At 45.8% G+C, this 26,618-nt stretch overlaps 1 protein-coding gene across 2 annotated transcripts in view; it reads left to right on the forward strand.

Moving 5' to 3' along the window:
* The first annotated feature begins 1,266 nt into the window (after positions 1 to 1,266).
* The window catches only part of Socs7 (suppressor of cytokine signaling 7), a 41,923-nt gene continuing 16,571 nt past the window's right edge, over positions 1,267 to 26,618 (forward strand). The window contains exons 1-7 of one of the 2 annotated variants that reach the window (XM_055619939.1): positions 1,267 to 2,309; positions 12,394 to 12,458; positions 15,653 to 15,757; positions 16,211 to 16,312; positions 17,164 to 17,294; positions 17,790 to 17,958; positions 22,451 to 22,579. In XM_055619939.1, coding sequence (XP_055475914.1) covers positions 1,348 to 2,309; positions 12,394 to 12,458; positions 15,653 to 15,757; positions 16,211 to 16,312; positions 17,164 to 17,294; positions 17,790 to 17,958; positions 22,451 to 22,579 — 1,663 coding nt within the window. In that variant the 5' untranslated portion in view covers positions 1,267 to 1,347. The remainder of the gene's footprint in view (positions 2,310 to 12,393; positions 12,459 to 15,652; positions 15,758 to 16,210; positions 16,313 to 17,163; positions 17,295 to 17,789; positions 17,959 to 22,450; positions 22,580 to 26,618) is intronic. The other variant, XM_055619940.1, reaches the window with a different exon arrangement.

Consider the following 26,618-nt stretch of genomic DNA (forward strand, 5'->3'; position numbering starts at 1 on the left):
CGTAAGGTTAACTACCACATAAAAGGTGGTACACTAGAGTTCATATCTTCCTGAGTTTAGTAGGGTCGGGTGGATGTTAGCCACCGAGTAAGCACAACAAACCAGTGTTTGAGTTGTCTATTCACTTTGACTTTAAAAAAAAATGATGGAGGAGGCTTGAGAGCTAGCTCAGCAGTTAACAGCCTGTTGTGCACTTTCGGAGGACCAGAATTCAGCTCCCAGCATCCCTGTCCAGGGACTCACAACAGCTAGTAAGTACAGCTCTAGGCGATCCGATGCCCTTTCTGGGCACCTGCACACACCCGTGAACACTCACACAGCGATTTTACACCTTCTGTAGATCCGTGGGTGTTACGTTAGGACTAACACAAAAAGCTGAAGAAACTCTCCCCAGTCACTGAAAACAGTTCCGATTCAGCAAAGTCGTCCCCACTATTGACGATTTGATCGAGTTTGTCTTCGTTTTATCACCTGTCCTCCTCATCAACAGAGGAAAAATTCTTGTGACAATTACAGTCCCTGGTCACTTGTCAGCGGTCTGGGAAGGGGCTCAGAGAACGGGGTCTTGAACTGTCGCTTACTATGTGCCACATCTGGGATCCTATCCTCAACACGACACACACACTGTGACAATAATCAGCCGTACAGGATTGGCTACTGTATATTTTTTATTTCTTGGGAATTGTGTTCATCCTTTATCCCGGTCAAATTCATGACAAAATTATTTAACTATATACACACCCCCTTTCTTCCCCCAAAGAACCAGTGGCTCTAACACATTTCTTGTAGTCACTCCATAATTCCCTGAATGCCAGGAAAGAGGACTCAGATTTCACGGAATGAGTTGGCCAAGGTCACACACCCCAAGCAGCATAGGGGACAAGACCCACAGACCGTGCCAAGGGCCGCGACACTCTCCCAGGTCCAGACCCGGGTCCCAAGGCCTGCTCCGCTCTACAGAGAGGGGTGGACAGGGCCCGAGCGCCCAGGAAATGAAAACACAGGGGTCGGTGCCGGAGGCCGAGGAGGCCAAAGAACCAGCAAACCGCCAATAGCGACCTGGGCCGAGACAACGTCAGGCCTCACGGACGCCGACGCTGCGCACCCAGGGGAGGGGGCGGGGCCTAGCCAGGAAGTGACGTGTAGGGGCCGGTCTCGGCGGCGGCGCGCTGCCTGGGCTCGCGCTGGGCTCCGCGGCCCCCCCCCCCGCCCCCTCTATGAGGCAGAGGCCGCGGCGGCCGTTAGCGCTGTCGCTCCGGGGGCCGCGGCGGGCGGGGCTCCGGCGGGGCCCGGCCTAGTCCCCACCCAGCCCGGCTCCCAGCCGCCCGCCCTCCCTCCCTCACCCCGATGCAGGGGGCCGAGCTCCGGGATGGCGAGGCGGCGGCGGCGGCCGCTTCGTACCGGGTCCTGAGCCGCCTCCTCGGCTATGGAGAGGCAGCCCCCGAGCCAGGCCCGCCACCGCCCCCGGTCCATGGCCCGTCGCCGCCACCCTTCCTCGCGCGGCCCGGCCCGCGGGGCGCCCGGCCGCCGCAGCTGATGGTGTTCCGCAACGTGGGACGGCCGCCGGAGGAGGAGGACGCGGAGGCGGCCCCGGAGCCGGGACCCTCGGAACTGCTGTGTCCCCGGCACCGCTGTGCGCTGGATCCCAAGGCCCTCCCTCCGGGCTTGGCGCTCGAGCGGACCTGGGGTCCGGTGGCTGGACTCGAGGCGCAGCTGGCGGCTCTGGGGCTCGGGCAGCCGGCGGCGCCGGGGATCAAGACTGCCGGCGGGGGCTGCTGCCCGTGCCCCCCGCAGCCGCCGCCGCCTCAGCCCCCGCCGCCTGCTGCCACCCAGCAGGCCGGGGAGGACCCCACGGAGACGAGCGACGCGCTGCTGGTCCTGGAAGGCTTGGAATCGGAGGCCGAGAGCCTGGAGACCAACAGCTGCTCGGAAGAGGAGCTCGGCAGCCCGGGCCGTGGAGGAGGAGGGGGTGGCCGGCTCCTGCTGCAGCCCCCGGGCCCCGAACTACCCCCGGTGCCCTTCCCGCTGCAGGACTTGGTCCCTCCAGGGCGTCTGAGCCGAGGGGAGCAGCAGCAGCAGCAGCCTCCCCCACCGCCGCCGCCTCCCGGGCCCCTCCGGCCCCTCGCGGGCCCTTCTCGGAAAGGCTCCTTCAAAATCCGCCTCAGTCGACTGTTTCGCACGAAGAGCTGCAACGGTGGCTCGGGCGGTGGGGATGGGACCGGCAAGAGGCCTTCTGGAGATCTGGCAGCTTCAGCTGCGAGCCTGACGGACATGGGAGGCTCTGCCGGCCGGGAGCTGGATGCGGGGAGGTGAGATGGGCTTGGGGGGCTGCCGACGAACTTGCGTTTCTTGTTTCATTTCCCTCTCTTTCCCTACTGCTAACACAGTACCGTCGGTTCTCGAGCCGTGGGCTTCTGGAGGAGGCAGACACTTGGGACTAAAGGTGGTGACATCTGGCATTAGATCAGAGCCGATTGTGGAAATAGCTTTCACTCTTGGAGAGTTCACACTCAGTGACACTTCTCAGTGGGTTAGCATCTCTTGCTGGGGATGATTGGAAGCCCTACCTCATCTGTGTCCTGGCCCCACTTTTTAAAGCTCCCCACCCCCATGTCTGTCATTACTAACACTGTTGGGAGGTTGCTGGAAAATGTGTGGCCTTGGGGCCAAAAAGCTGGTGTCAGTCACTTGCGTATTATTTTGACCATCTTTCTTCTGCTCTGTGCACCTGCCCCCGCTCTTTTCATACGTATATGCATGCAAATGGCCTGAGGAATTTGGCCAGCAATAAGCTGGGCATCTCCATTCTTAGTATTCTCCAGTTTTTGTTTTTTTCAGATGTGTGCTGTCTGAAACCTATATGCTGACCACATTCTGATAATAGCTTTATGTTTGCTCTCTCTTTCACACAGACATGAGATTCCCGGTGAGGTATACACGTTGACTTCTAGGCCAATTGATGACAATTCCAAACTTAGATGTATATTTCCCCCCCCTGAATTTCTAAAAACTGGCTGGACATCAGGACGTAGTTCTGTAGTGTCAGTTTAGATAGCTGTCTGCTTTTGTATCCACAAGTGAGACTTACCTTGTGGTATAACTGGTTGTGAATTGTAGTTCTGAATGTCTAAGACTAGAATTGGTGGCTTTTGTTTTGTTTTTTTTTTTAGACAAGGTTTTTTATTATGTTGATCAGGCTTTGAATTCACTCTATAGCCCAGACTGGTCTAGATCTCTTGTTCTTCCTGTCTCATCCTCCTGAGTCCTGAGTCAGCCTCCTAAGTGTCAGGATTATAGGCCTGCTGCCACCATGCCTGGCTGGAATTGGTCTTGGTGTAGTTTATATGATGCACTCTTGAAACATACTGACAGTGACAAACCAAGGCCAAAAACTAGATAAATTGATAATTTTGCTGACCACTGGAATCTGGGGTGGGGTGGGGTAGCATATTGAAAGAGAAATATATTTGGTGCCCAATTTGAATTTTAAAAGCTCCTCAGTTGACTCTGGATCACAGACCACATTCTTTGATGTGGATTTCTCAAGGGAACTTGAATTCTCCAAGATAATGGTGTGGGCTCATTTTGGCTTTGTTTCCATTTCTGAACAGCTGTGACATGGACCAAACACAGATCCCTGGTTGTTTGCCCCAGTGTGTTGTTCCTTTAGGAAGGACCCGTTTGATTTTATTCTTACTATATTTTTTGTGAACTCCTGCTGAGAGCTCAGGTCTTGAAAAATGTGTGGCTGCTTGAACAGTTTTTCCCTCGCAGTGGTAGGCTCTGTATTTGATGCTCCACTTACCAGCATGGATGAAAGGTGCATCAGCTTAGGGTGGAGGCAGAATTGGAGCTGTGGGTAATGACATTGGATGGATTGATAATTTTTTTGTGGTTTGTTTTGCCTTTGTTCCACAATGACCAGGACTTGGTCTAAGATTCCCGAGACGCCAAGTAGGAGGTGTGGCGTGAAATTAGCTGCTACGTCTAATAGATTAGGAAGTGGAAAAGGCATATAACATCGTATGGTGTTTTGCCTTTGGAAGCAGAATTTAATGGTCATTGGCTGCTCTGTCACCAACCCTCACACTAAGCACAATACAGATTTCTGCTGCAGAGCAAATTAGGCTGTACCTCTGCAAAGAAGCTTAGTTCAGGGCACTGGAGAAATACATTTTTTGGTCCAAGAGCTTTTTCTGATGACTTGGAGTAGAGCTAGGTATTTGTGTGTAAACATTTGGTTGACTGCTATTTGAAGGCAGCATGTCGTATAGAGAATTAGGTTAGGAAAGTCTGGATTACATTTGGAAGTTTAGCATTAGCTGTGAGATGGACAGATTTGTCATCTTCCTCCTTCCATTTTACATCTGTGAAATGGGACAGCTCTGAATTGTTCATGTCCTTACAGGAGATGTGAAAACTGGATGGAATATTTTGGCTTTTTGGAAGAGAAGTAATAGGATTGAGTTGGTACTTTTTTCCCCTGTGTAAGCTTTGGTGCTGCTTGCTGTCTTTTTCACACTTACGTACCAGTCTTGCTGGCAGCCTTGAGGCTGTGAGAACCTTGGTAAGTCTGGCCAGGGTAGTTGTGATTTCTGTGGATCTGTGTCTCCTAAGCAAGTTCTCCCTTGTGGAGAAGAACAGTAGCCTGGAGTTTTCGTTTGTGTTCTTGTTTTAAATGATAGTACCTGAAGCACTGAGAAATTTCAGTCCTTTGCCAGTTATGAGGCTTCCACGGCTGTGCTGGTTTCAGTTAATTACGGGCCTCTGCTGTCTTTGCTATGTAATTTGGGGGCATTTATGGTAACCTCTAGGCATAACCTCTTTGCTCTTCCCAACATCTAACTTTCCCATCTGCATGTTTCCCACAGCTATCGCTTTCAATAAGAAAGTATTTCCTAGCAATTATTTTTATAGAATGATTGTCAGCAGTCTGCGTTTCTATTTCAGCGTCCTTTCACATGCTTTGGATTTGCTTAAGTGGACCTGCCCAGATACACAAATCCTAAGGCTATAAGTGGTACTAGAGAGATGGCTTAGAAGTTGAGAGCTCTTGCTGACCTTGCAGAAGCTTGGAGTTTGGTTCCCACACACCTAGGTTGGGCATCCAGGTTGGATAGCTCCTGACCACCTGTAACTCCAGCTTCAGGGGATCCAGTGTCCTCTTTTGATCTCAGCCGGCACATAGACACATGCCTGCGCATCCATGCACATATGTATATACACAGACGTAAAAACTATAAATCTTTAAAAGCAAGAGAGCATGAGGGTCAGCAAGATATCAGATCAAAGTGTTTGCCGCCAAGATTGATGACTTGAGTTTGAGCCGGTCTGGGGCCCACGTGGTGGAAGGGGAAAATTGACTCACAGGTCGTCCTCAGACTTCCACATGCCTGCACCCAGCCTCAACCTCTTAAAAACAAACGTTGCTGCGCATGGTGGCACGCATCTTTAATCCCAGCACCCATGAGGTAGAGGGGAGCAGATCTTTGAGTGGAGGCCAGCTTGGTCTGCATAATGACTTCAGGGTCAGCCAGAGCTGCATGTAAAGACCCTATCTCAAATTGTTTTGTTGTTGTTGTTGTTTTAATTTTCTATTAAAAAAAAATAGAAGAGTTAGCTTTGAGAACTCTTTCAAGTAAGATTGAGCCTGCCAACTAATCAGATTTCTGTTCTTAGGAGCTGGGCTAGGCCTTATATCACACATATGTCAGAATTCAGAGAGCTGGGCTTCATGCCTGTGGGCCTTGGTATAATATAGAACTTTGCTATTTCAGGAAAACCAGTGGAGTTTCCTTGTCTGTTTCACATATGTTGAGCTAATTGTCTTCCTTCAGATTCGGTGAAAAAAAGCACTTATCTGCCCTGTTAGAAGTACCACATAACACACTTTCAGTTGGGAATAGGTCTGGGGTTTGTGTACTGAGTTTCACAGTTGAGGCATTCCTAGCAGTCTTCATGGCAATGTGGTGAAGAAATGGAGGACAGTTCTGAAGTGATTTCTGATCTGTTTGGGGGAAAAGGTGCAATTCTGGATGGGAGAGGCTGCTTTGGCATGAGTTTGGAGCCCTGCTGTCATGGGTAGACTTGGCTGACAGCAGAAACTTGCTGTTTCTTTGGGTCTTGAGAGCCAGGGGGAGGAGTGTATTTTGCTGCTGTTGCTTTGTTTCTTTATTCTTTTGATTTTATTAAACAAGATTTTAAAAAAGTGTGTATGTCTGTATATATGTGCACATGTATTTTAGGTGCCTGATAAGGTCAGAAAAGGACATAGATCCCATGAATCTGGTGTCACTTGTAGGAGGTTGTGAGCTGCCCAACTTGGGTGCTGGGAACCAAACTCATGTCCTCTGGAAGAACAGCACATAACAGCTGATCCATCTCTCCAGCCCCTTTTCTTTTCTCCACCCACCTCCCCCTTTTTGTCTTTTGAGATACAGACTCACAATGCAGTCTGGATTAGCCAATTCACCTTCCTGCCTCAGCTTCCTGGAGCTCTGGGATTACAGATGTGTACCATTGTGCCTGATCCTGTATAGCCCAGGATGGCTTCAAACTTACTGTGTATGTGCTCAAGGCTGGTCTTGAGCTGATCCTCTTGTTTCTACCTCCCAAGTGCTAGAATCACAGGCGTGTATTACCATATCATCCAGGCTCGAAGGGCCCTTTTTGAGTTATAACTTGACATGCCGAAAGCAAGGTGATACTGTGGTGTGGGGACTGTGTTTGGGTTTTTGTTTCATATTCTGCTGGCCTTTTAAACTATCTTTTTAGGAACTGCTTGTGGCTGTTCGCTCTCTCAGAGTAAATTCCCTGGCTTTAAGATTTTTGTCTATCCAGCTGAGTCTTGTGCCTTTAACAGTCTCCTTGCCAACATCATTCCTGAGGTTTTCGGTATTAGACTATGCCCCGTGGCTTTTCCCTAGAAGTTCCCTCCATCGGTTTTTTAGTTGGTTTACGACAGAGTTTTGGATCTGACCTCCCTGCACAGATGTCTGTGTATTGGAAGTAAAAACGAACACATGGTTTTTGTGCCTGTAGCACATGAACAGACACTGGCTTATGACGTGTTGGAAATGGCACAGGCTGCCTGACTTGGCACTAAGCGCCTCCGCAGGGGCAGAGGTGTGTTGGAGGCACACAGTCCAGTATGTGGACATCCTAGTTTGGAAGGTGCCTTAAGAAAGGATGCGTGCAAGTTTTAGGGATAGAGGGATTTATGGACAGGAGTAGTAGACATTATGTTTATATTTTATGTTCCAAGGAATTTGAAAACTGGCCAATGGTTACATCTATGTGCTATTGTCCTGTTTAGTCTAGCGCTTTAATTCCTTTTATCTCATTAATCTGTTGCAGTGCAGATCATTTGCAAAGTAGAAATGGACAGGGGTATTCTCTTACCTACAACTCAGGCAGTGACATACCTGACTCAAAGGACGGCAAGGCCTCCAAAAGACCTCTGCCTACTCTCCATGTCACTTGAGTCAGGACCTACCAAATCCTTCTAAGCCTTCCTGTCCAGTGAGTCTATTCTAAGATGCAAATGGCCCACTGGCAAAGATAAAGTACTTTCATTTTGTACCTCTGTGTTTTTCAAGGTGATGGGGGAAGGTGTCATTAACCCATGAATATAGTGTGGAGGGTTAATTTGAGGTGTTTGCTTGGGCTGGGGATGCAGCTCAGTTGGTGGTGTGCGTATCTAGCATGCCCAGAGCCCTGGGTTGGATTCCCAGCACTGCAAGCTATGTGTCTTTGGAGGCCTGGGATGTACACAGCTGGAGTGTTTGACTTAAATCCCTGGCAAACCGGGCATGTTGCGCCTCGTAACCAGTGACGGTGGTGCATGCGTGTCACCCTAGCACTGAGGAGATGGGGGCAGGAGAGCCCTCCTCAACTCCATAGCAGATTCAGAACCAGCATGAGAACCCTCTCTCAAAAAGAAAAATTCAAAAAAACCACCCTACCAGCTTAGAAGGGGGCTTTTATCATCCCAGCTATTTACTGTATACAGAAGGGGATATAGGTGGTGTATGTACTAAGGTGATAAATGCCCACCCAACCACTCATCATTAAGCTTATTGGTAAATAGGTTCAGTATTATCCAAACTTATCTAGACTCAAGTGTTGCTCTCCTTGTTATGTCTTGTCCTCGCCCAAGTAACTGCCATCCTCAATTCTCTGTTAAATCATTTCCTTGCTTTGTTTTAAAGTCATCTAGGTTGACCTTTTCATGAATGACTGGCATTAGAATGCTCACAGGGTCTTGAGAGAGAAAATGGGTTTTTAGTTGGTTAGCATCTCCCCAAAGAGAGAAGGCAGCACACATATTTATTACTTCCACCTCTTAGACCTTTTACCTTTAGCTTCAAGCCACGAAGCACCAGCCTCTGCCAGGAAAAACCATCAAGCACTCTCAGATGGTTCTGCCTGAGTTTAAATTCAGACGTTTTTCTTTTTCCAGATCCTAGAAACTGTGAGTTTTCTTCTTCAAAATGTCGGGGGTGGGGGAGAGGATGAGCTGAAGTGAGAAGGCCTCCGCAAGACGTGTGCATTTGGATACTGCCGTTCTTCAGAGCTTGGCACAGAAGAGCTGCGTCCCCAGCATGGGCAGATGGCAGAGTGATGCAGTTTCCTTTGAAAAGAGGCAAACTGCCAAGTGGCTGAGGTGTGAACCTTTGAAAGGCCAGTGCTTTTGGGTTTCTGCTTGCTGAGTTTAATGTTGTGCCCACAAGTTATCAAATGAAAGTCAGCTTGGAAGCTCCTTGGCTGCTTTAAGTTCATGTCCAGTGGGACTAACTCTCCATCTAGTCCTTTGGGTTGTTGGCACTAAGCTGTAGACATGAGCATCTTTTATAGGTGGACACCATGTGTGGTGAACCCTTGTTTTTACCTGACCGTGTCGCCTGTGTGGGCTGTGGATGTATTCAAGTGTGCGTTGTTAGGCCTCTCAGAAGAAGGCTGCCTATGTCTCATCTACAGAGACAGAGGTAGAGCCAGAGGGAGGCCAAGCTTAGCCTCACCTACTTAGTGAGTTAGGGGCTAGCCTGGACTACATGAGATTCTGTTTCAAACAAAACAAAAACAGAGCATAAACATGGTTTTGGTTTTGGTTTTGAGAGATGCCTCAAAGGTTGGAGTTCAGTTCCCAGCATCTAGAGTAGCTCACAGGAGTCAACGACTCCAATTCCAGGGGTCCCATCTCTCCTGGCTTTAGTGAATGCCCACATACATGTGACAGACAAGCATACTCTTGCATATAAATAAAAACAAACACATGTTTTTGTTTTGTTTTTTTTTTTTTTTTTAAGATTTATTTATTTATTTTACATATGAGTGCTCTATTTGCATGTACATCTGCATGACAGAAGAGGGCACAAGATCTCATTATAGATGGTTGTAAGCCACCATGTGGTTGCTGGGAATTGAACTCAGGACCTCTGGAAGAGCAGACAGTGCTCTTAGCCTCTGAGCCAGCTCTCCAGCCCCACAAACACATGTTTTAAAAAATTATTTTTGGGGCTGGAGAGATGGCTCAGTGGTTAAGAGCACTGTCAGTTCTTCCAAAGGACCCAGGTTCAACTCCCAGCACCCACATGGTAGCTCACAACTGTCTGTACCTCCAGTTCCAGGTGATCTGACACCCTCACACCAATGCACATAAAATAAAGTTAAATAAATTATATATTTAAAAAAATATTTTTATGTGCATTGGTATGTTGCCTGCGTGCATGTCTATGTGAGGGTATTGGGTTCCCCTGGGGCTGGAGCGACAGATTCTGGGTAACAGTGAGCCACCATGTGGGTGCTGGGAACTGAACTGGGTCCTCCGGAAGAGCAGCCAGCGTTCTTAACTGCTGAGCCATCTCTCCAGCCCCCAAATACACATTTGCTTTGTTTGGGAGATGGTGCTTGGGCATTATGTGTGGCCTGTGAGGACCTTGCTAACTAAGCTGTCCTGTGGGCCCTGAAACAAAAACACTTTGGTGGGGGAGACAGGGTTTCTCTGTGTAATTCTTGGCTGTCCTGGACCAGTTGGCCTGGCGCTCAGAGAGCCACCTACCTCTGTCTCCCAAGTGCTGGGAATAAAGGAGTATGTTACCATGCCTGTGAAAACAAATAATTTTAAATAGGATATCACTTTAGGTTTTTTTCTTCTGTAATAAGGGTTTGCTTTGAATTTTAGGACATTTGGAATCCAGAGTCTAAACTGACACATGTGTTTTCACTTCTCCCCTTTATTCTCCCTCTCTCTCTCTCTCTCTCTCTCTCTCTCTCTCTCTCTGTGTGTGTGTGTGTGTGTGTTTGGTTTTTTGAGACAGGGTTTCTCTGAGTAGCCCTGGCTGGCCTGGAACTCACTCTGTAGACCAGGCTGTCCTTGAACTCAGAGATCTTCCTCCTACTTCTGCTCATGTGACACTACCACTCAGCTTCCTGTCTGCTTTCTTACTCTATTGGTGCAGTTGAGAGTTAAAAAGAATTTACTTTTTATTTAATCCTTTGGATCGCAGTATTTCTGGAAGGTGAGCCAGGTATGATATTGAGAGTCAGGCATTGTGAATTATAATCTGTCTAGAGTCAGTCAGTTGTGAGATCGGATTTTAAACTTTTTTTAAAAAAAATATACGTGTGTGAGTATGGGCACATTGGTGCAGTGGCCACTGAGGCCAGAGATATTCGATCCCCCTAGAGCTAAAATTTCAGGCAGTTCTTCACTGCGTAATGTAAGTGCTGGGAATACAGTTCGGGTCCTTTTCATCTTTCCAGCCTTGGGGTAAGACTTTTTTACAAGTCTGGTTTATTGGAATATGAGCTTTTTGTTTGTTTTTGTTTTTTCCTCCTTTCTTTTTTGGTTTGGGTTTTTGAGACAGGGTTTCGGTTTCTCTGTGTAACAGCCTTGGCCGTCCTGGAACTTGATTTGTAGACCAGGCTGGCCTCAAACTCAGCAGAGATCATCTACCTGCCTCTGCCTCTCTAGTCCTGGTATTAAAGGTTTGGTTTGGACCACTACGACCAACTGGGGTATAAATTTTATGCCACAAAATTCACCTTTTTTAGGTGTCCAGTTGTATTGATTTTTTGTATTGAGAGACAGGATTTCTCCGTGTAGCCTTTGCAGTCCTGGACTCACTTTGTAGACCAGGCTAGCCTTGAACTCACAGAGATCCGCCTGCCTCTGCCTCCCAGAGTGCTGGGATTATAGGCATGAGCCAATTTTTTTTTTTTTTTTACATGTTTTGTTTTGTTTCATCTGATTACATAACTTTAACTAGCCTGAAACTCATCAGATAGACCAGGCTTGCCTCCAGATGCTTGGTATTAAAGATGTATGTCTTCATGCCCAGCTGCTGCTAATGATCTTCTTCCTCCTCTTCTTCCTTCTTCCTTCTTCATGGGATCTCCCTGGTATGTAGTCCTGGTTGTTGGCTATTCTGGAAAGCACTATGTAGACCAGGCTGGCCTGTCTCTGCCTCCTGAGTACTGAGATTAAAGATGTGCACCAGCACACCTCGCCTGGCTGATTTTGGACATTTATGTGGTCGGCAGGACTTACCCTTGCTTACCCTTGCCCCTTGTGAGTGCGTAGTCTGTTTGTACCCCCTCAGTAAACTCTGTCATCTTGAGGTGGGTGAGAAGATGTTTTAAGTTTAACACATTCCTCGCTGGGACGTCTGTGTTGGCATTTTTTGTTCTTCACTGTTTGCTGAAAAGCCGCTTGAAACAGGTATAGTTGTCACCTGGATAGGTAAATGGAAAGTGTCTTCTGGAGAACACCGAGGCAGAACTGCGAGACTCAGGGAGGGGAGGGCACACGTGGGTGCCAGGCAGAGCTACCTTAAAGAAGACCCTGTTAGCCATGGCCTTGTCTCATCTCAGGGCGTGGGCAGAGAAGTGCTCATGGTGGAGGATGGCAGTGTATCTTCTAGTGCTCTTCTAAGGCCAGGTGTGCTTCCTGGCTTCCTGACTCCATTTGGAACCTTGTCTTAGAGTCAGGCTCAGAGGGAGAGCTGCTCCTCCACACTGGCAGCTACTCAGGCCTGAAGCCTTTTACCTGGCTTTCAGCTGAGAATCAACTCTACATCCAACTTTGCTCTCTGTGAAATAGTCTTAGTAATTACCACGCAAGGTGTTCTCATGTGCTGGGCATGTTAGGATCCAAAAGGGATTGCTGTTGTTTTGTAGGCTGGTGAATTTGGTAGCCAAATCTATTTAAGGAATTGCCTTAATTATTTCATTCTCCTTTAAATTTTAGGTTTTATTACGGAAGTGTTGCCAGCGTGTCTGTAATAAAGGGCTTGCTTTGTGTTTCAGGACATCTGGAATCCAGTGTTCTGGTGATATAAATGTGTATGTGTTCATTCCCTTTTATTCTCTGTGTGCTCTCTTACTCCCTAGGAAACCCAGGTTGACAAGAACTCAAAGTGCCTTTTCTCCGGTCTCCTTCAGCCCCTTGTTCACAGGTAAGGATCATGACTGTCTTTCTTTTTATTCTGACAACTGAAATTGGGAGTGTTCTGAGCCCTCTCAGGAAACACCCATGCAGATGCATTGCTAGGGAACTCCAGGCACCTTTCTGGCTGTCTGCAGTGATTTCCTTCATGCCATGCCCCTGGATCTGGGGGTGTTTTTATGGCATGCAGAGTGTGTTCTTGATTTCAGATGCCTTACACTTGAAGGTAAAGGGTGCTGCATGGTAGTTGGGTAGCCCTATAGGTTACACAGTTCAGTGTCATTACATACAGATTAAGGCAATAATTACACAGATAAAAAGCTTGCAATGCATAAAAGACTGATTTGAAGTCATGGTTCCTGTCCCAGCTTCCAAAGAAGTTCCTAGATGATCTAATAGAAATGAGCTGTGAGCGGCTGGCCTGAAGGCTCAGGGCAAAGGGGACTGCAGGAGCTCCTGTCTTTCCATTTTAGGGGCTAGCAGTTCTTGCAGCTGTTCCTGCTCTTCACTGTGTCAGCCCTCCTGCAGCAGGGAACACAGTTGCTAAAGTGAGAAGGCTCTTGAGTGTCCTCTTGGTAATGGGTCACTGCCATGCCATCTCATAGTAGGGGAAGCTTTTCAGAGAGAGCCCTTCTCTTCTGTTCTGTCAGTCGTGAAGACCCTGGTTGAGTTGAAGCTGTAAAAAGGTCTTTTTCACATTGTCTCAGGTCTGAAAGCTAGCTGGCCTACTCGGTTGAGACTAAGAAGCCCTTTAAACCGTAGTCTTTTTGGGTGGGTGTGATAACCAGTAATTCTACCACTTGGGAGGCAGGGGAAGGAGGACTGCAAAATTCAAGGCCACTGTGGTCTCTGTAGTGCGTTCAGGCCAATCGGCTATATAGTGAGAGATCCTATCTCAAAAAACTTAATTAACTAAATTTGTTATTTTTTTTACTTTTTTTTAAAAAGATTTATTTATTTTATGTATATATGAGTGTTCTATCTGCATTTACACCTGCCAGAAGAGGGAATCAGTTCACATTATAGATGGTTGTGAGCCACCATGTGGTTGCTGGGAATTGAACTCATAACCTTTGGAAGGGCAGACAGTGCTCTTAACCACTGAGCCATCTCTCCAGCCCCAATTAACTAAATTTAAAATGCCAGTCTTTAACTTCTTTGGATATTAAGGCCCTTTTAAAGGTGATTAGAAGAATTATGGTATAGAATGAACATTTCCAGGCCAATGGGTCCCCACCTGTGTAGGTTCTAGAGAGTTGTTAGAACAAGTGACATCTTGTAGACATCTACTGAATTGCTCATGTTATTGGCTACATACTTTTCTAGTTAATAGTTGTTTCCTCTTAGGAACATGCACACTTGTCCTCTGAGGTAAAGACAGAGCCTTAGCACTTTTAAGTGGCATCCTAGACTTCCCTGACCTATTGCACACTCAAGGCAGTGAGGCTGACAGTTACCAATCCATGGCCAGCATCCTAAAACTTTCACAGATGACTTTAGTTTAGTTTTGTCAGGCCTCAAACACCCATGTGTAGCAGAGGCTGACCTTGAACTCCTCCTGTGTCTACCCGCCCCCCTGAATGTTGGGATTAAAGGAATATACCACCATGCCCGGTTACCCCGAAGTTCTTTTTTTTAAACATTTACTGTGTGTGCATGCACATGTGTGTTACAGCACACACGTGGGGCAGCCAGAGGACAGCAGACAGTTTGTGGAGTTGAACTCTGGGCTTCAGGTTTGGAGGCAAGCACTTTGAATGCTGAGCCATCTCACTGGCTTCTCCCAGCTGTTAGCGTCTCCCAGCTCTTGCTTTTGCTGTGTTCACGTGGCCTATAGACGTGCCTTGCTCCACATTGGTATGCAAGTCTGCAAAGACAATTGGTATGATTTCATTTGATAAAGATTTCTTTTCGGAACTAGAACCCTTATTCAAGGTAAGTCAGTGGCAGAGACAACATTGGATGGCTTTCTCACTGTCGGGCTAAGCTAATACTTTTCTCCTAAGGAAACCTGGCCCTTAGTGTGGTAAAGGGATGATAGGATTTTTGTTTTATATGTATATGTATTTTGTCTACATGTATGTCTGTGTTCCACTTATGTGCCTGGTGTCTGTAAAGGCTACAAGAGGGCATCAGATACTTCGGAACCAGAATTATGGAAGGATGTGAGCTGCTGTGTGAATGCTGAGAGTCAAACCTTGGTTCTTTGGAAGAGCAGCCAGAGCTCTTAACTCCCGAGCCATCTCTCCAGCCCTGGAATGATAGGATTAATTTTTTAATTTAATATTTTATTCTTTTTAATTTACATTTTATTTACTGATTGTGTGCCACATTATACATGTGGAGGTCAGAGAATAATTATCAAGAGTCAGTTCTTGCTGGGTGCGGTGGCACATGTCTGTGATCCAGCACTCTGGGAAGTCAGAGGCAGGAGGATCACTGTGAGTTCAAAGCCATACTGGTTTACAGATCGAGTCCAAGACAGTCAAGGCTATACACAGAAACCCTGTCTCAAAAAAACAAAACAAAACAAAATAAAAACATAAAAAAAAAAAAAAAGAGTTCTTTTCTTCCACCATGCAGGGCTTAGGGATTGAATTCAGATTATCAGGTTTGTTGGCAAGTCTCTTTACCTACCATCCTACCATCCCTTATTTTCCTTACTTTATGTATATGAGTTGTTTTACCTACATGTGTGTGCCGTGTGTACATGTCCAGTGCCTGCAGGACACTGAATGCCCTGGAACTAGCCTTAAGGGTGGTTATGAGCCACCATGTGGGTGTGGAAAAACAGATGTGGGTCTGTTCAAGAGCAGGAAGTCTCCTAAGCTCTGAGCCAGTTCACTTTCCTGAGAACATCTGGAATTATTTTTGGGGGGCTGGGGGGCTATTTTTGGGATAGGGTTTCTCTGTATAGCCCTGGCTATCCTAGAACTGACTCTGTAGACCTGGGTGTCCTGGAACTCACAGAGATCCACCTGCCTCTGCCTCTCTGAGTGCTGGGATCAAAGGCACCACAACCCAGCAACAACTGGATTTTAAGCAGTTGGTGTTGGGGTAATTCCAGCCTGCAGAGCTGTGGACTGTAAGCTTTGGGACCCTTGGCCCTCTGGCCTCCCTTGCCTGCCCTGTGTCTCCCTTTCCTTCTGGCCTCAGCTTTGTGCATGGTGCTTCTGTAACATGCTTGCTTTTTTAATCCCTCAGGTGAGACAGTGTCACTTGTGGACGTGGACATTTCTCAGCGGGGCCTGACCTCTCCACACCCTCCAACTCCCCCTCCTCCTCCAAGAAGAAGCCTCAGCCTCCTAGGTACAATCTCCGACCTGCCCTTTCGCTGTGTTGCCCTAGAAGGAGGGTGAGCTCTAGGGACTTGTTCTTTTGTCAGGAGCCAGATAAGTGTCTGGGTTTCTGTTGATGACCCAATTATTTCCTGTCCCCTGGTCCACACCCCTGTCATTCCTGTAGGCTCATAGATGGGCAGGCATCTTCTCTGCATGCAGCAGTATTCATTGTCCTTGACCAGCTTCACACTTATGTGCCCTCAGCGCCAGCTGCTGAGCTGCTTTAGGAGCACCCTCCCGCTCCTGCTTCCTGAGAAAGCAGAGCTGGTTGGGATGACTTGCCTATCACCATGCATAAAGGTGCCAGGGAGGCCAGGCTGCCTTGCCCTGGGGGCAGCCTGAGAGCCTCACCTCCTCTGCTTTCACCTCACTGTTAATATGCTCATTTTGCTGAACCTCTTGCTTTTGTTCTCTCTTCTAGATGATATCAGTGGGACGCTGCCTACATCTGTCCTTGTGGCTCCGATGGGGTCTTCCTTGCAGTCTTTCCCCCTACCTCCGCCTCCTCCACCCCACGCCCCAGGTTAGCTTAGCTTAGAGGCAAGAGTTATAAGAATGGAAGGATGGGAAAAGTCTATTTATGGAAACTACAACTTAGGAGAAAGCCCCAATTTTTAGCCCCTTGGCTGGACTAGAACTTGAAAATTAATTTAAAAACTATTTTTTTTTCTAACCTGTTTCTTTATGGAAGTAAATCTTATTTTTCTTAGAAATAAAAGACTGGAATTTTTGGTCCCTGCTTCCGGGGCCATTTTTTAGGCTCTCAGTAGATATCACTTAAGAAACTGCCTTAATGTCAGTTCAGTGAAGAAGTTTATTATGTTGCTGGTTATCAAAGTTCTGTGGTTTCTTTTCTAAGCTTTTGGTATTTACTGCAGCCTTGTAAATAAGTACCAAGCCTTTAGTAGCCCATACCTGCTTTGCCAGCCTCTGGTACCCAAGGAATAAAATGAATGAAATCAGCATTCTTTTCTACTTGCCTGGCAAAATCGTTACTCTCCCTGGGCAAGTAAGCAAGTCACTATTTCCAAGGCTGCTTTACCGGCACTTCACTTCGAGGTGGGAGAAGTTGGCATCGCTCTAGGCTGGTGAAGCCCCTGACGTAGTCACCTTAGTCAGGTTAGTGAGCGGCTCCCCGACTGCTTTCCTGGGGTCGAGTGCCCCCCCCCATCCTTCACAGCTTACACGAGCTCACACAGCTTTTTGTTCTGGCCCATCCAGCTCTTTCCCACCGCTTTGGCCTCCACCCTCTCCAGCTTAGCTTCTAATGCCTTGCCCCTCTTCAGTTAGCATCTCTTTCTGGGGGGAGGGGATGTCTGTCTGTGGTATGAGCAGTGCAAATAAACAAGTGCCCTCCGTTCTCTTGCCCTACAGATGCATTTCCCCGAATTGCTCCCATCAGAGCGTCGGAATCCCTGCACGCTCAGCCTCCACAGCACCTCCAGTGTCCCCTGTACCGCCCCGACTCAAGCAGCTTTGCAGCCAGTCTCCGAGAGCTGGAGAAGGTAGGGTTGCCTGAGGGCTGGTAGCTCACCCTTCCTCCCCACCTGAGTTCTGTGCCTGTACTGTCCTGACTGATTTTAGAGGAAGAGGAGTTTGTATGCCTCCGTATTCACAGTGGCTAGACAGTAGGCTATTGTTTGTTCCATAGGAAATGTAAGGAGACTGGATTTGGTGGGAAAAAGTCAGACACAATGGAAGAGGATTGTAGAGAAATATTTGGAATAGTCTTAAGATGGTTTTTACTAGGTAAACTGACCAACTTCCTTCTGGTCCTTAACAGGGGCCATTGGTAATGAAATGTAGAATTAGTCTTCTGGTGCTTGGGAGAACTCAAAAGTGTAAGGAGCCTGGTGTTCACTGCTGTGGTTGTTACAAGTGTTAGTGGCTTTTATCTTAGATATTTTGGAGAATGGGGGAACTCTCCTGTGGTAAGACAAATTGTGCTCAGAGCGTTGGCATTTCTCTGTTGGCTACCTTATTGTTCCTGTCTTTTATAGTGTGGTTGGTATTGGGGGCCTATGAATTGGGAAGATGCAGAGATGAAGCTGAAAGGGAAGCCAGATGGTTCTTTCCTGGTACGAGACAGCTCTGATCCTCGTTACATCCTGAGCCTCAGCTTTCGATCACAGGGTATCACCCATCACACTAGAATGGAGCACTATCGAGGTGAGCGGTGCTGCCCCTAGGAGAAAGCCTTTCTCCAGCCTTTTCTACCTTTGCTGAGTTAGTGCCCTGCTTTCCTTTCACATTTTTATTTCATTGTTTTTGTTTTATGTGTATGGGCCTGAGTGTATGTATATGAACCACCTGAAGAGGCGTTAGGTTTCCTGGAGCTGGAATTATCAGCAGTCATGAGCTGCCTGATATGAGTGTATGTACCAAACCTGCAAAAGTACTGAGTGCCCTTAACTCTAAGCTAGCTGTCTAGCCTGTCTCGCTTTCTCTTTGTGTGTGTGCGTGTGTGTATGTGAGAGAGAGGGAGAGACAGAAATGGGAGGATAAGGAGAAGAGAGAGAGAGAAGAGCTTTGCTACTTTGTGAGTTCTTTTTCCCACCCTTAATCCCCCTAGTTCAATCCCTATCACTAGATAGGAGGGAAAAAAGGGGAGAGAGGGGAGAGAGAGAGATGGAGATACTTGAATCTAATTTCTTTACTTTTTTTTTTTTTTTTAGCATAATTACTAACAAACTACAACCAACCCCCCTGAATGACCCAACAACCACCAGTGATGCCTGTGGGGCTCTAGCATTTATACACTCTCTGAATTCCAAATGTCACACAATTGCAGAAATTATCTGCAGCTGGCAAAACCAGCTTGTGCTAGAGCACGAGGCAAATCATAGTCTGCAGCTGCAAATAGTTCAAAGCAGCTCCATATATCTCCATACCTGGGATTGAAACAAAACACATTCTTATACTATTTCTGTGGGTTTTTAAAATTAATTTAATTTTATGTGCATTAGTGTGAAGGTGTCAGATCCCTTGGAACTGGTGTTACAGACAGTTGTGAACTGCCATGTGAGTCCTGGGAATTGAACCTGGGTCCTTTGGAAGAGCAGACAGCAACGAGCCATCTCTTCAGCCCCTATTTCTGTGTTTTTTTTTAAAGACACCAAAATTCTAGACTTCTCACTACAAGAAGCAGGGTGGCTACAGGGTGCTTGTGAAGTTAGAGGACACCTTGAATGTTTGTTTACTTTGCGACAGACTCTCTTGTCACTAGTGTAGGGTACACCAGCATACATCAGCATAATTGGCCTGAGCTTCTAGGGATTTTCTTATTCTTGCCTCCCAGCTTGCTGTAGGAGTACTGGAAACACAGATAAGTGATACCACTGGAGTATCTGGATACACAGATCCAGGAGTACTGGAAACACAGATATGTGATACCACATATACATCCAGCTTTACATGGATTCAGGTCCTCATGCATGCACTGCAAGTACTAGCCACTGATCTAGCTCCCTAGTCTTATTTAAGACAGGGTCTCGTGTAGCCCTGGCTTACCTTGAACTGGCTATATTACCAAGACTGGATTTGAATTCCTGATTCTTGTCCCTCCTTCTTAAGTGCTAGGATTGTAGGCACATACCACAACATTCAGGGTTTTTTTGTTTTTAAGATTTATTTTTATTTATTATGTGTACAATGTTCTGCCTGTATGTGTGTCTCCACACTAGAAGAGGGAACCAGGTATCATTACAGATGGTTGGGAGCCACCATGTGGTTGCTGGGAATTGAACTCAGGACCTCTGGAAGAGCAGCCAGTGTTCTTAACCTCTGAGCCATCTCTCCAGCCTACAACATTTAGTTTTAAATCTCTATCAACTCTGAAAAATGTTGAAAGTGTTTCAAATCCTGCAGTATCGCAGTATCAAACATTTAGCCAAGATTTAACTTTTTTTTTTTTTTTTGAGGCAGAATCTCTCTACATAGCCCTGGCTGTCCTGGAACTCACTGTATAGTCCAGGTTGGCCTAGAACTGAGAGATCTGCCAGCCTCTGCCTCCCAACTGCTGGGATTAAAAGTGTGCACTATGACCAGCCCAAGATATAATTCTTATTGTAAAAAGAGCAGACATATTCATCTTAGCATGCAAATTTATTTTTGTCTTTAATAAATAGTAAAATTGTGTGTTCTAAATTAAAAAAAAAAGCTGGGGGGTGGGGGCACTGGCGAGATGGCTCAGTAGTTAAGAGTCCTGGCTGCTCTTCCAAAGGACCCGGGTTTAATTCCCAGTACTCACATGTCAGCACACAACTGTTTGTAATTCCACTTCCTGGGGATCTGACACCCTCACACAGATGTACATTCAGGAAGAACACCAATGTACATGAAGTAAAAATAAATTTAAAAAAATAATGAAAAATAAAAGCTGAGTGATGGACCTTTAATCCTATCACTCAGGAGGCAAAATCAGGTAGATCGCTGAGTTCTAGGCTAGAGTTCAAAGCGAAACTCTCCCTCAAAAATAAGCAAACAAATAAATATAAACATGAAATTCTTTGTGATTTATTTTTTCAGAAAATGTTTTATCTTTATATCTGTTTTATAAACCTGTTTATAGGCACCTGTGTTGCATATAAAATTTTGTAGGCAAGAAAGGATCATATGTGGAAAAAGCTTAAAAAGTCATGAATTATCAGGTGGTGGTGTCTCATGCCTTTTATTCCCAGCACTCAGGAGGCAAAGGCAGAGGCAAGTAGATCTCTGAGTTTGAGGCTAGCCTGGTTTACAGAGTCAATTCTAGAACAGCCAGGGCTACACAGAGAAACCTTGACTTGAAAAAACAAAAAACAAAACAAAAACCAAACCAAAACCAAAAAAGAAGCCATGAATTGGGTTAGGAAAGATGACCAGTGGTTAAGAATACCTGCTGCTCTCCCAAAGGACCAGAGTTCGGTTACCAGCATTCACGGCAGGAGGCTTACAGCTGTTTTAAACTGCAGGTCTAGGGGATCTGATGCCTTCCTTTGGCCTCCATGGGTACCCCATACATACACATAATAAAAAATAAAACAGATCTTTACAAACAAAGAAAAAGAAGTTATGGTTTAGGTAATTGTTGAAATGGGATGTGGTAGGAAGCCATTGCTGCCTATTTTCCCGCTGTTCCAAAACAATAGAATCACAGATAAGCCAATACGAAATAAAGTGTCTCAGAACGAGGGATTTTGTTAAGCAGTTAGACTGGTAACTGACTAGACTCTGAGAATGGTAGGCGAATGTTTCTTGTTCTTTAGGTTCCTGAGAGGTGAGGAAATAAGAGCTCTCCTAAGCACTATTCCAGTGGCTTTTTGGTTTAACGTCCTTTCTCACATTAATGGGGGTTTTTAGTAGAAAGCAGCGTTGTTTCTGGGCCTGTTGGCAGTGGGACCTGCCCTCATCGTTTCCAGTGGTGCTGCAGAGACTCAGGCTGCAGGTCCCTGGAGTGAGTAGTGACCCTCAGTTGTGTTCTTTCTGTGGGTGATTCTTTTGAACCTAGTATTAAGTCATAGGGTTAGATTCCCTTTTCCCTCTGGGACTGTGGAGTTGAGGTAGAAACTTGGCAATGTTCTGGGCATGGGGTCTTAGGGGCTCAGTTAAGTGCCTGTTATGTGAGAATGAATACTTGAAGAGCAGTGTGTGTACTGGAAGGCGTAGAGCTGAGACCATGCACATTTTATTATGGTCCTCTCACATTTTTATAGTGTGTGTCATTATATGATAAATGTACTTAGCATTTATAAACATAAATATGGGAAGTAAGAAATTAAGGAGTAGTGTACATATGGAAGAGAAAAATCTTTACTTTTTTCTAAATTAATGTTTTAAATTATTTTTAATTTATGTGTTTTATGAATGCGTGTGTGCAAACGTGCGTATGACAGGCCAGCCTGAGGGAATCAGTTCTCTCCTCCTCCTATGCTGGCTCTGGGGCAAGGACTCAGGTGGTCATCGTGGGTGGCAAGCGCCTTTGCACACTGAGCCATCTTGCTGGACCTTTTTTTTTTAATTTTAAGATTTTCGGCTCTTGTTATTGTTGTTTTATTTTGGTATTGGTTTTGGGTTTTCAAGAGAGGATCTCTCTGTGTAACCCTGGCTGGCCCACTATATAGACCAGGCTGGCCTTGAACTCACAGAGATCCACTTGCCTCTGCATCCAGAGTGCTAGGACTAAAGGTGTGTGCCACCATACCCAGCAAAGTGTTTTTTTAAACAAACAAACAAACAAACAAACAAAAAATTTGTTTAAAATTTAATTCTTAAGAATTTAATTATTGAAAATATTAAAAATTTTAGCCAGTTGGTGGTGGTGCCTTTAATCCCAGTAGTAGGGAGGTAAAAGCAGGCAGATCTCTGTGAATTCAAGGTCAGCTTGATTTACAGAACAAGTTCCAGGGTAGCTAGGGCTACATAGAGAAATTCTGTCTTAAAAAAACAAACAATAGCAAAACCAAACAAACAAACAAAAAATGAAAATGTTCAAATCAGCCTCTTAGATCATTTGAGGTTTTTTGGTTGTTTGTTTTAATTTTTAGAGTTTTGCTGCACAGCCCAGTCTATCCTTTAGCTCAAATCTTCCTGCCTTAGACTCATGAGTGCTCAGATGATGAGAATATGTTAACACACCCTACCAAAAAAGTTTGTAAATTTACTCTTAAATTTTTCATTTCAGGAACCTTCAGCTTATGGTGCCATCCCAAGTTTGAGGATCGTTGTCAGTCTGTGGTGGAGTTCATTAAGAGAGCCATCATGCACTCCAAGAATGGGAAATTTCTCTATTTCTTGAGATCCAGGGTCCCAGGTAAAGCCGGAGTTACAGTAATTCTTATTGTTGCTTCTTTGAAACAGGGCCTTACTGTGTATTTCAGGTGGCCTTGAGCCTTCTGTGTAGGCCAAGCTGGTCTCAAACATATGGTCCTTCTGCCTCAACCTTCTGCTAGTTACATTACTTAAAAGCCTATCTGGGATATGATCTAGTATCTTACCAGAATGTTCCACCCCAAACAAAGACCGTACCTGAAACTCTGTGCTCGTTATTAGAGCAGGGACGTTTCCTGCGGAGTTCATTGACTAATCCCAGCCTTGTACATGAAACTTACAATGTTCTGAAGAGTGATGCCTGCTTCTCTGAGCTTATGAATAAGAAAACTGGTCCCATCTCCGAAGCCCAGGCATCTGGTAACATTTGACAATGAGATAGCTGCTTTTTGCTGTTACAGGCTTCTTAACTGTTACTTGTGAAACAGCAGGGATGTGAAGTGGACTCACTAGAAAGCAGAGGTGAGTGGGTCCACAGGCTGGGTTCAGTTGTCATTGGTTAAGAGATGCCTGCTGTGGATTTGTCCATATTGTGCTAACTGACAAAAAGGAGCAGGTTTGTTGTGTTGGTCTTGTTTGGTTTATTGGCATCCCTGCTGTCGGTGAAAACACAGACTTCTCTCCCTTTGGGAGCCCTGTCCTGCCTTGGCTTCTCTAGAGGTCACAGTCAACCAGCCCACTCGAGAAGGTATCTGCCTGCTCTCTTTCAGAAGAGGTGAAGGGATGGTATAAAGGAACTCGGTTTTTAGCATTGGGTAAAGAAAAGTGGCAGGCACATTAATGTGAAGAATTTGTATGATACAAACAGAACTTAAAGTGAGAGCTTCCTGCTTTCACTTTGAATCAAATTAGCTTCCTAAGCGGGGTGCCAAGAAATTGCTCTAACATGTAGGAGTTGCTGAGGAGCCTCGGGCAGAACATCAGGAACCGGATAGGGCCAGGTGACAGTGGTGTTTGTATAATGTTGGTGATTTAAATAAGGCAAGACAGGGTGTGAACTGTATTAATTCTCACTTCATTTGGTATTTGCTGCAGTGCTGCCAACAGCGTCGCAGGGGCTCATGTGTTTGGGGCTCATGCGTTTGTCTTAGTTGAAGGAAAATGTTAGAATTCTTCATAGGATTGACTCTACGTTTTTAACATTTGTGGGTATGATGGATATTTACTTAACAAACATTTAATTGTAACTCAGTATAAGAAGTAAGCCGGTTGATGCCCTCGGAGCTCATAGCCTTAAGGAAGGCATGGTGGAAAGACAAAGATGTGATTTGCAGGGATGGGGTAATAAGCTCTGCTTGTTGGTGAACTAGGCAACTCTCCCAACGGGTCTTATGACTCTGGAGCGTCTCTGCTCACAGACTATTGAGAGCTCTTCCAGTATAGCTCTATCCCACAAATGTACTTCATCATCAGAAATTGCAGCTAAGGTCTCTAACTCTCTACACGGGTTAGAGTTTGTAGTACCTGCAACTGTTCATTGAGTGCCTGTTACATACTAAGTAGTAGGTCAAGTTTCTAGTATAAATATCTATTATTATTATTGGTGGTGGTGTGGTTTTTTTTGAGACAGGGTTTCTCTGTGTAGCCTTGGCTGTCTTGGACTCACTTTGTAGACCAGGCTGGCCTCAAACACACAGCAATATGCCTGCCTCTGAGAGCTGGGATCACAGGTGTATGCCACCACGCCTGGCCTCTTAATTCTTATAACCACCTCAGCGTTAGCTAATCAGTTACTCCATTTAAGTTACAGATAATGGGACTGGGTGTTTGGCTCCATTGGTAGAGTGTTGGTCTAGCATGCATGAAGCCCAGAATCAGCCTCCACACGGCATAAACTGGTTGTAGTGGGCATACTTGAAGTCCCTGCATTAAGGACGTGAACTGAACCCAGGGTCTTGGGCAAGCTGGGCGAACTGTGCACTGGAATCACGTTCTTGGTTCCATCTCTTTCTCTGTGTATATTTATTTGCTTTGGGAAGCAGTGTCTCGTGTATCTCAGGCTGGCCTCAAGCACAGTACTTAACTGAAGATGAACTTCTAATCTCAGCATTCAATGTGTAGCCTACGTTAATCCTGAGCTCGGGGCAGTTCCCCTGCCTTAGCCTCCTCAGTAGAGGAGGCTATACCTTGCTGGGAAGAGATTTTAAATATATCAAGTTCAGCACTGTAGAATGAGACCCTGTCTCAAGAATACATCATTTTATCTGAAATTTACCTATTATAACCCCATGGTTACAATATGGTTCTCCAAATTTTCTGTAAAATTTGATCCAAAGATTTGACTGATCCAATTTGTACGTTTGGTGGAGAAGAGGTAGCCATACCACTTCCTAGGTATAAAGTGAAAACCATGCAGGCAGGCTTGCTTTGCTGTTCATAGTTAAGACTTGCTTTTGGTTTTCTTTCTTTTTCTAGGCAATGCCATGCAGCCCTCACTGGCCTCAAACTGACTGTACAGCTGATTTTCCTGTCTATACCTCCCCAGTGCTGGCATAAGCATATACTTTTCATCTTTCTGTTACCCATACTTGGCTCATTGAAATGCCTATCCCTATAAACTAAAGTTTAGTCTTAATACAAATTTGATCCATTTCGTTTTTGTTTTTGAGACAGAGTTTCTCTGTATAGCCTTGGCTGTCCTGGATTCAATTTGACTGGGCTGGCCTTGAACTCACAGACTGGTCTGCCCTGCCTCCAGTAGTACTGGGATTACAAGCACATGCCACCATGCCCAACTAAGTTTGATGTCTTTTAAACCTCTCTCTTTTTCTTTTTGAGTCAAGGTCTCTCTACAGCCCTGGCTGTCCTTGAGCCCACTAGACCCGGCTGGTCTCTAAAACTCACATATTCACCAGCCCCTGTGCTACCCAGTGCTGCCATTAAAGGCGTGTACCACCACAGCCAACTTTTAAATATCTCTTTAATTTTTAAATGCTTTTGGTTTGTTTTATTATTTTTTCTTTAGATTTATTTATTTTACTTGTGTAAATGTTTACCTGAGTGGGTCTTTCTGCCTCAGTTAAAATAATCAAGATTATCCTACACAGGCACCCTCCAGGCCCATCTCCTAGGTTATTATAGATCTGTTAAAATGACAATGCTAACTAACCCATCACAATTCCACCTCTTACCCCATGGCTCATGGCCATGTTAAAATGTATAGTACAATATATGCCTTCCAACTGACTTTTTTCTTTTTTTTTAGATTTATTATGTATATAGTATTCTGCTTACATGTGTGCCTGCAGGCCAAAAGAGGGCACCAGATCTCATTATAGATAGTTGTGAGCCACCATGTGGTTGCTGGGAATTGAACTCAGGACCTCTGGAAGAGCAGCCAGTTCACTTAACCTCTGAGCCATCTCTCCAGCCCCCCTTCCAACTTACTGTAAAGGTCCCCATTGTGTTTAACAAGTTCATCTTTTTTGGTTTTGCAAGACAGGGTTTCTCTGTGTAGCCCTGGCTGTTCTAGAACTCACTCTGTAGACCAGGCTGATCTCGAACTCAGAGAGATCTGCCCACCTCTGCCTCTGCCTCCCAAGTGCTGGGATTAAAGGTGTGTACCACTACCACCCCTGGCCAATTTCATTTTTTTACACATTTATTAATTTGTGCATGTATGTGTGCATTTATGTGCCATAGTGCTCATGTAAAGGTCAGAGGACAGCTTGCTGGAGTTGGTTCTCTCCTTCCATCATGTGGGCTCTGGGGACTGAATTCAGTCTGTTGGGCTTGGATTCAAGTGCCTTTACCCACTGAGCCACTGTGCTGACTGATCAACACTTAAAAAAGTCCAAAGTATTAACTGTGAGCACCTATAGACTCAAACAAGCTGTAAACTTCCAGCTTTCAAGAGTTCTGGGGACCTGCAAGCATAGACTTTCCTTTTAAAATGAACCCAGATCTTCACAAGATGGGCCTCTGAGGGGCAAGGTTTTCCCACAGGTACCTTTCCTATTGTGCAAGTGCAGATAGGAGGTATCACTTCAGTGGTTCTGATTTCTTTCACAATTACAGCCACT

This window comes from Psammomys obesus, unplaced genomic scaffold (genome assembly GCF_907164565.1).
Source record: "Psammomys obesus unplaced genomic scaffold, mPsaObe1.curated_primary_1811, whole genome shotgun sequence".
Taxonomy (NCBI): Eukaryota; Metazoa; Chordata; class Mammalia; order Rodentia; family Muridae; genus Psammomys; species Psammomys obesus.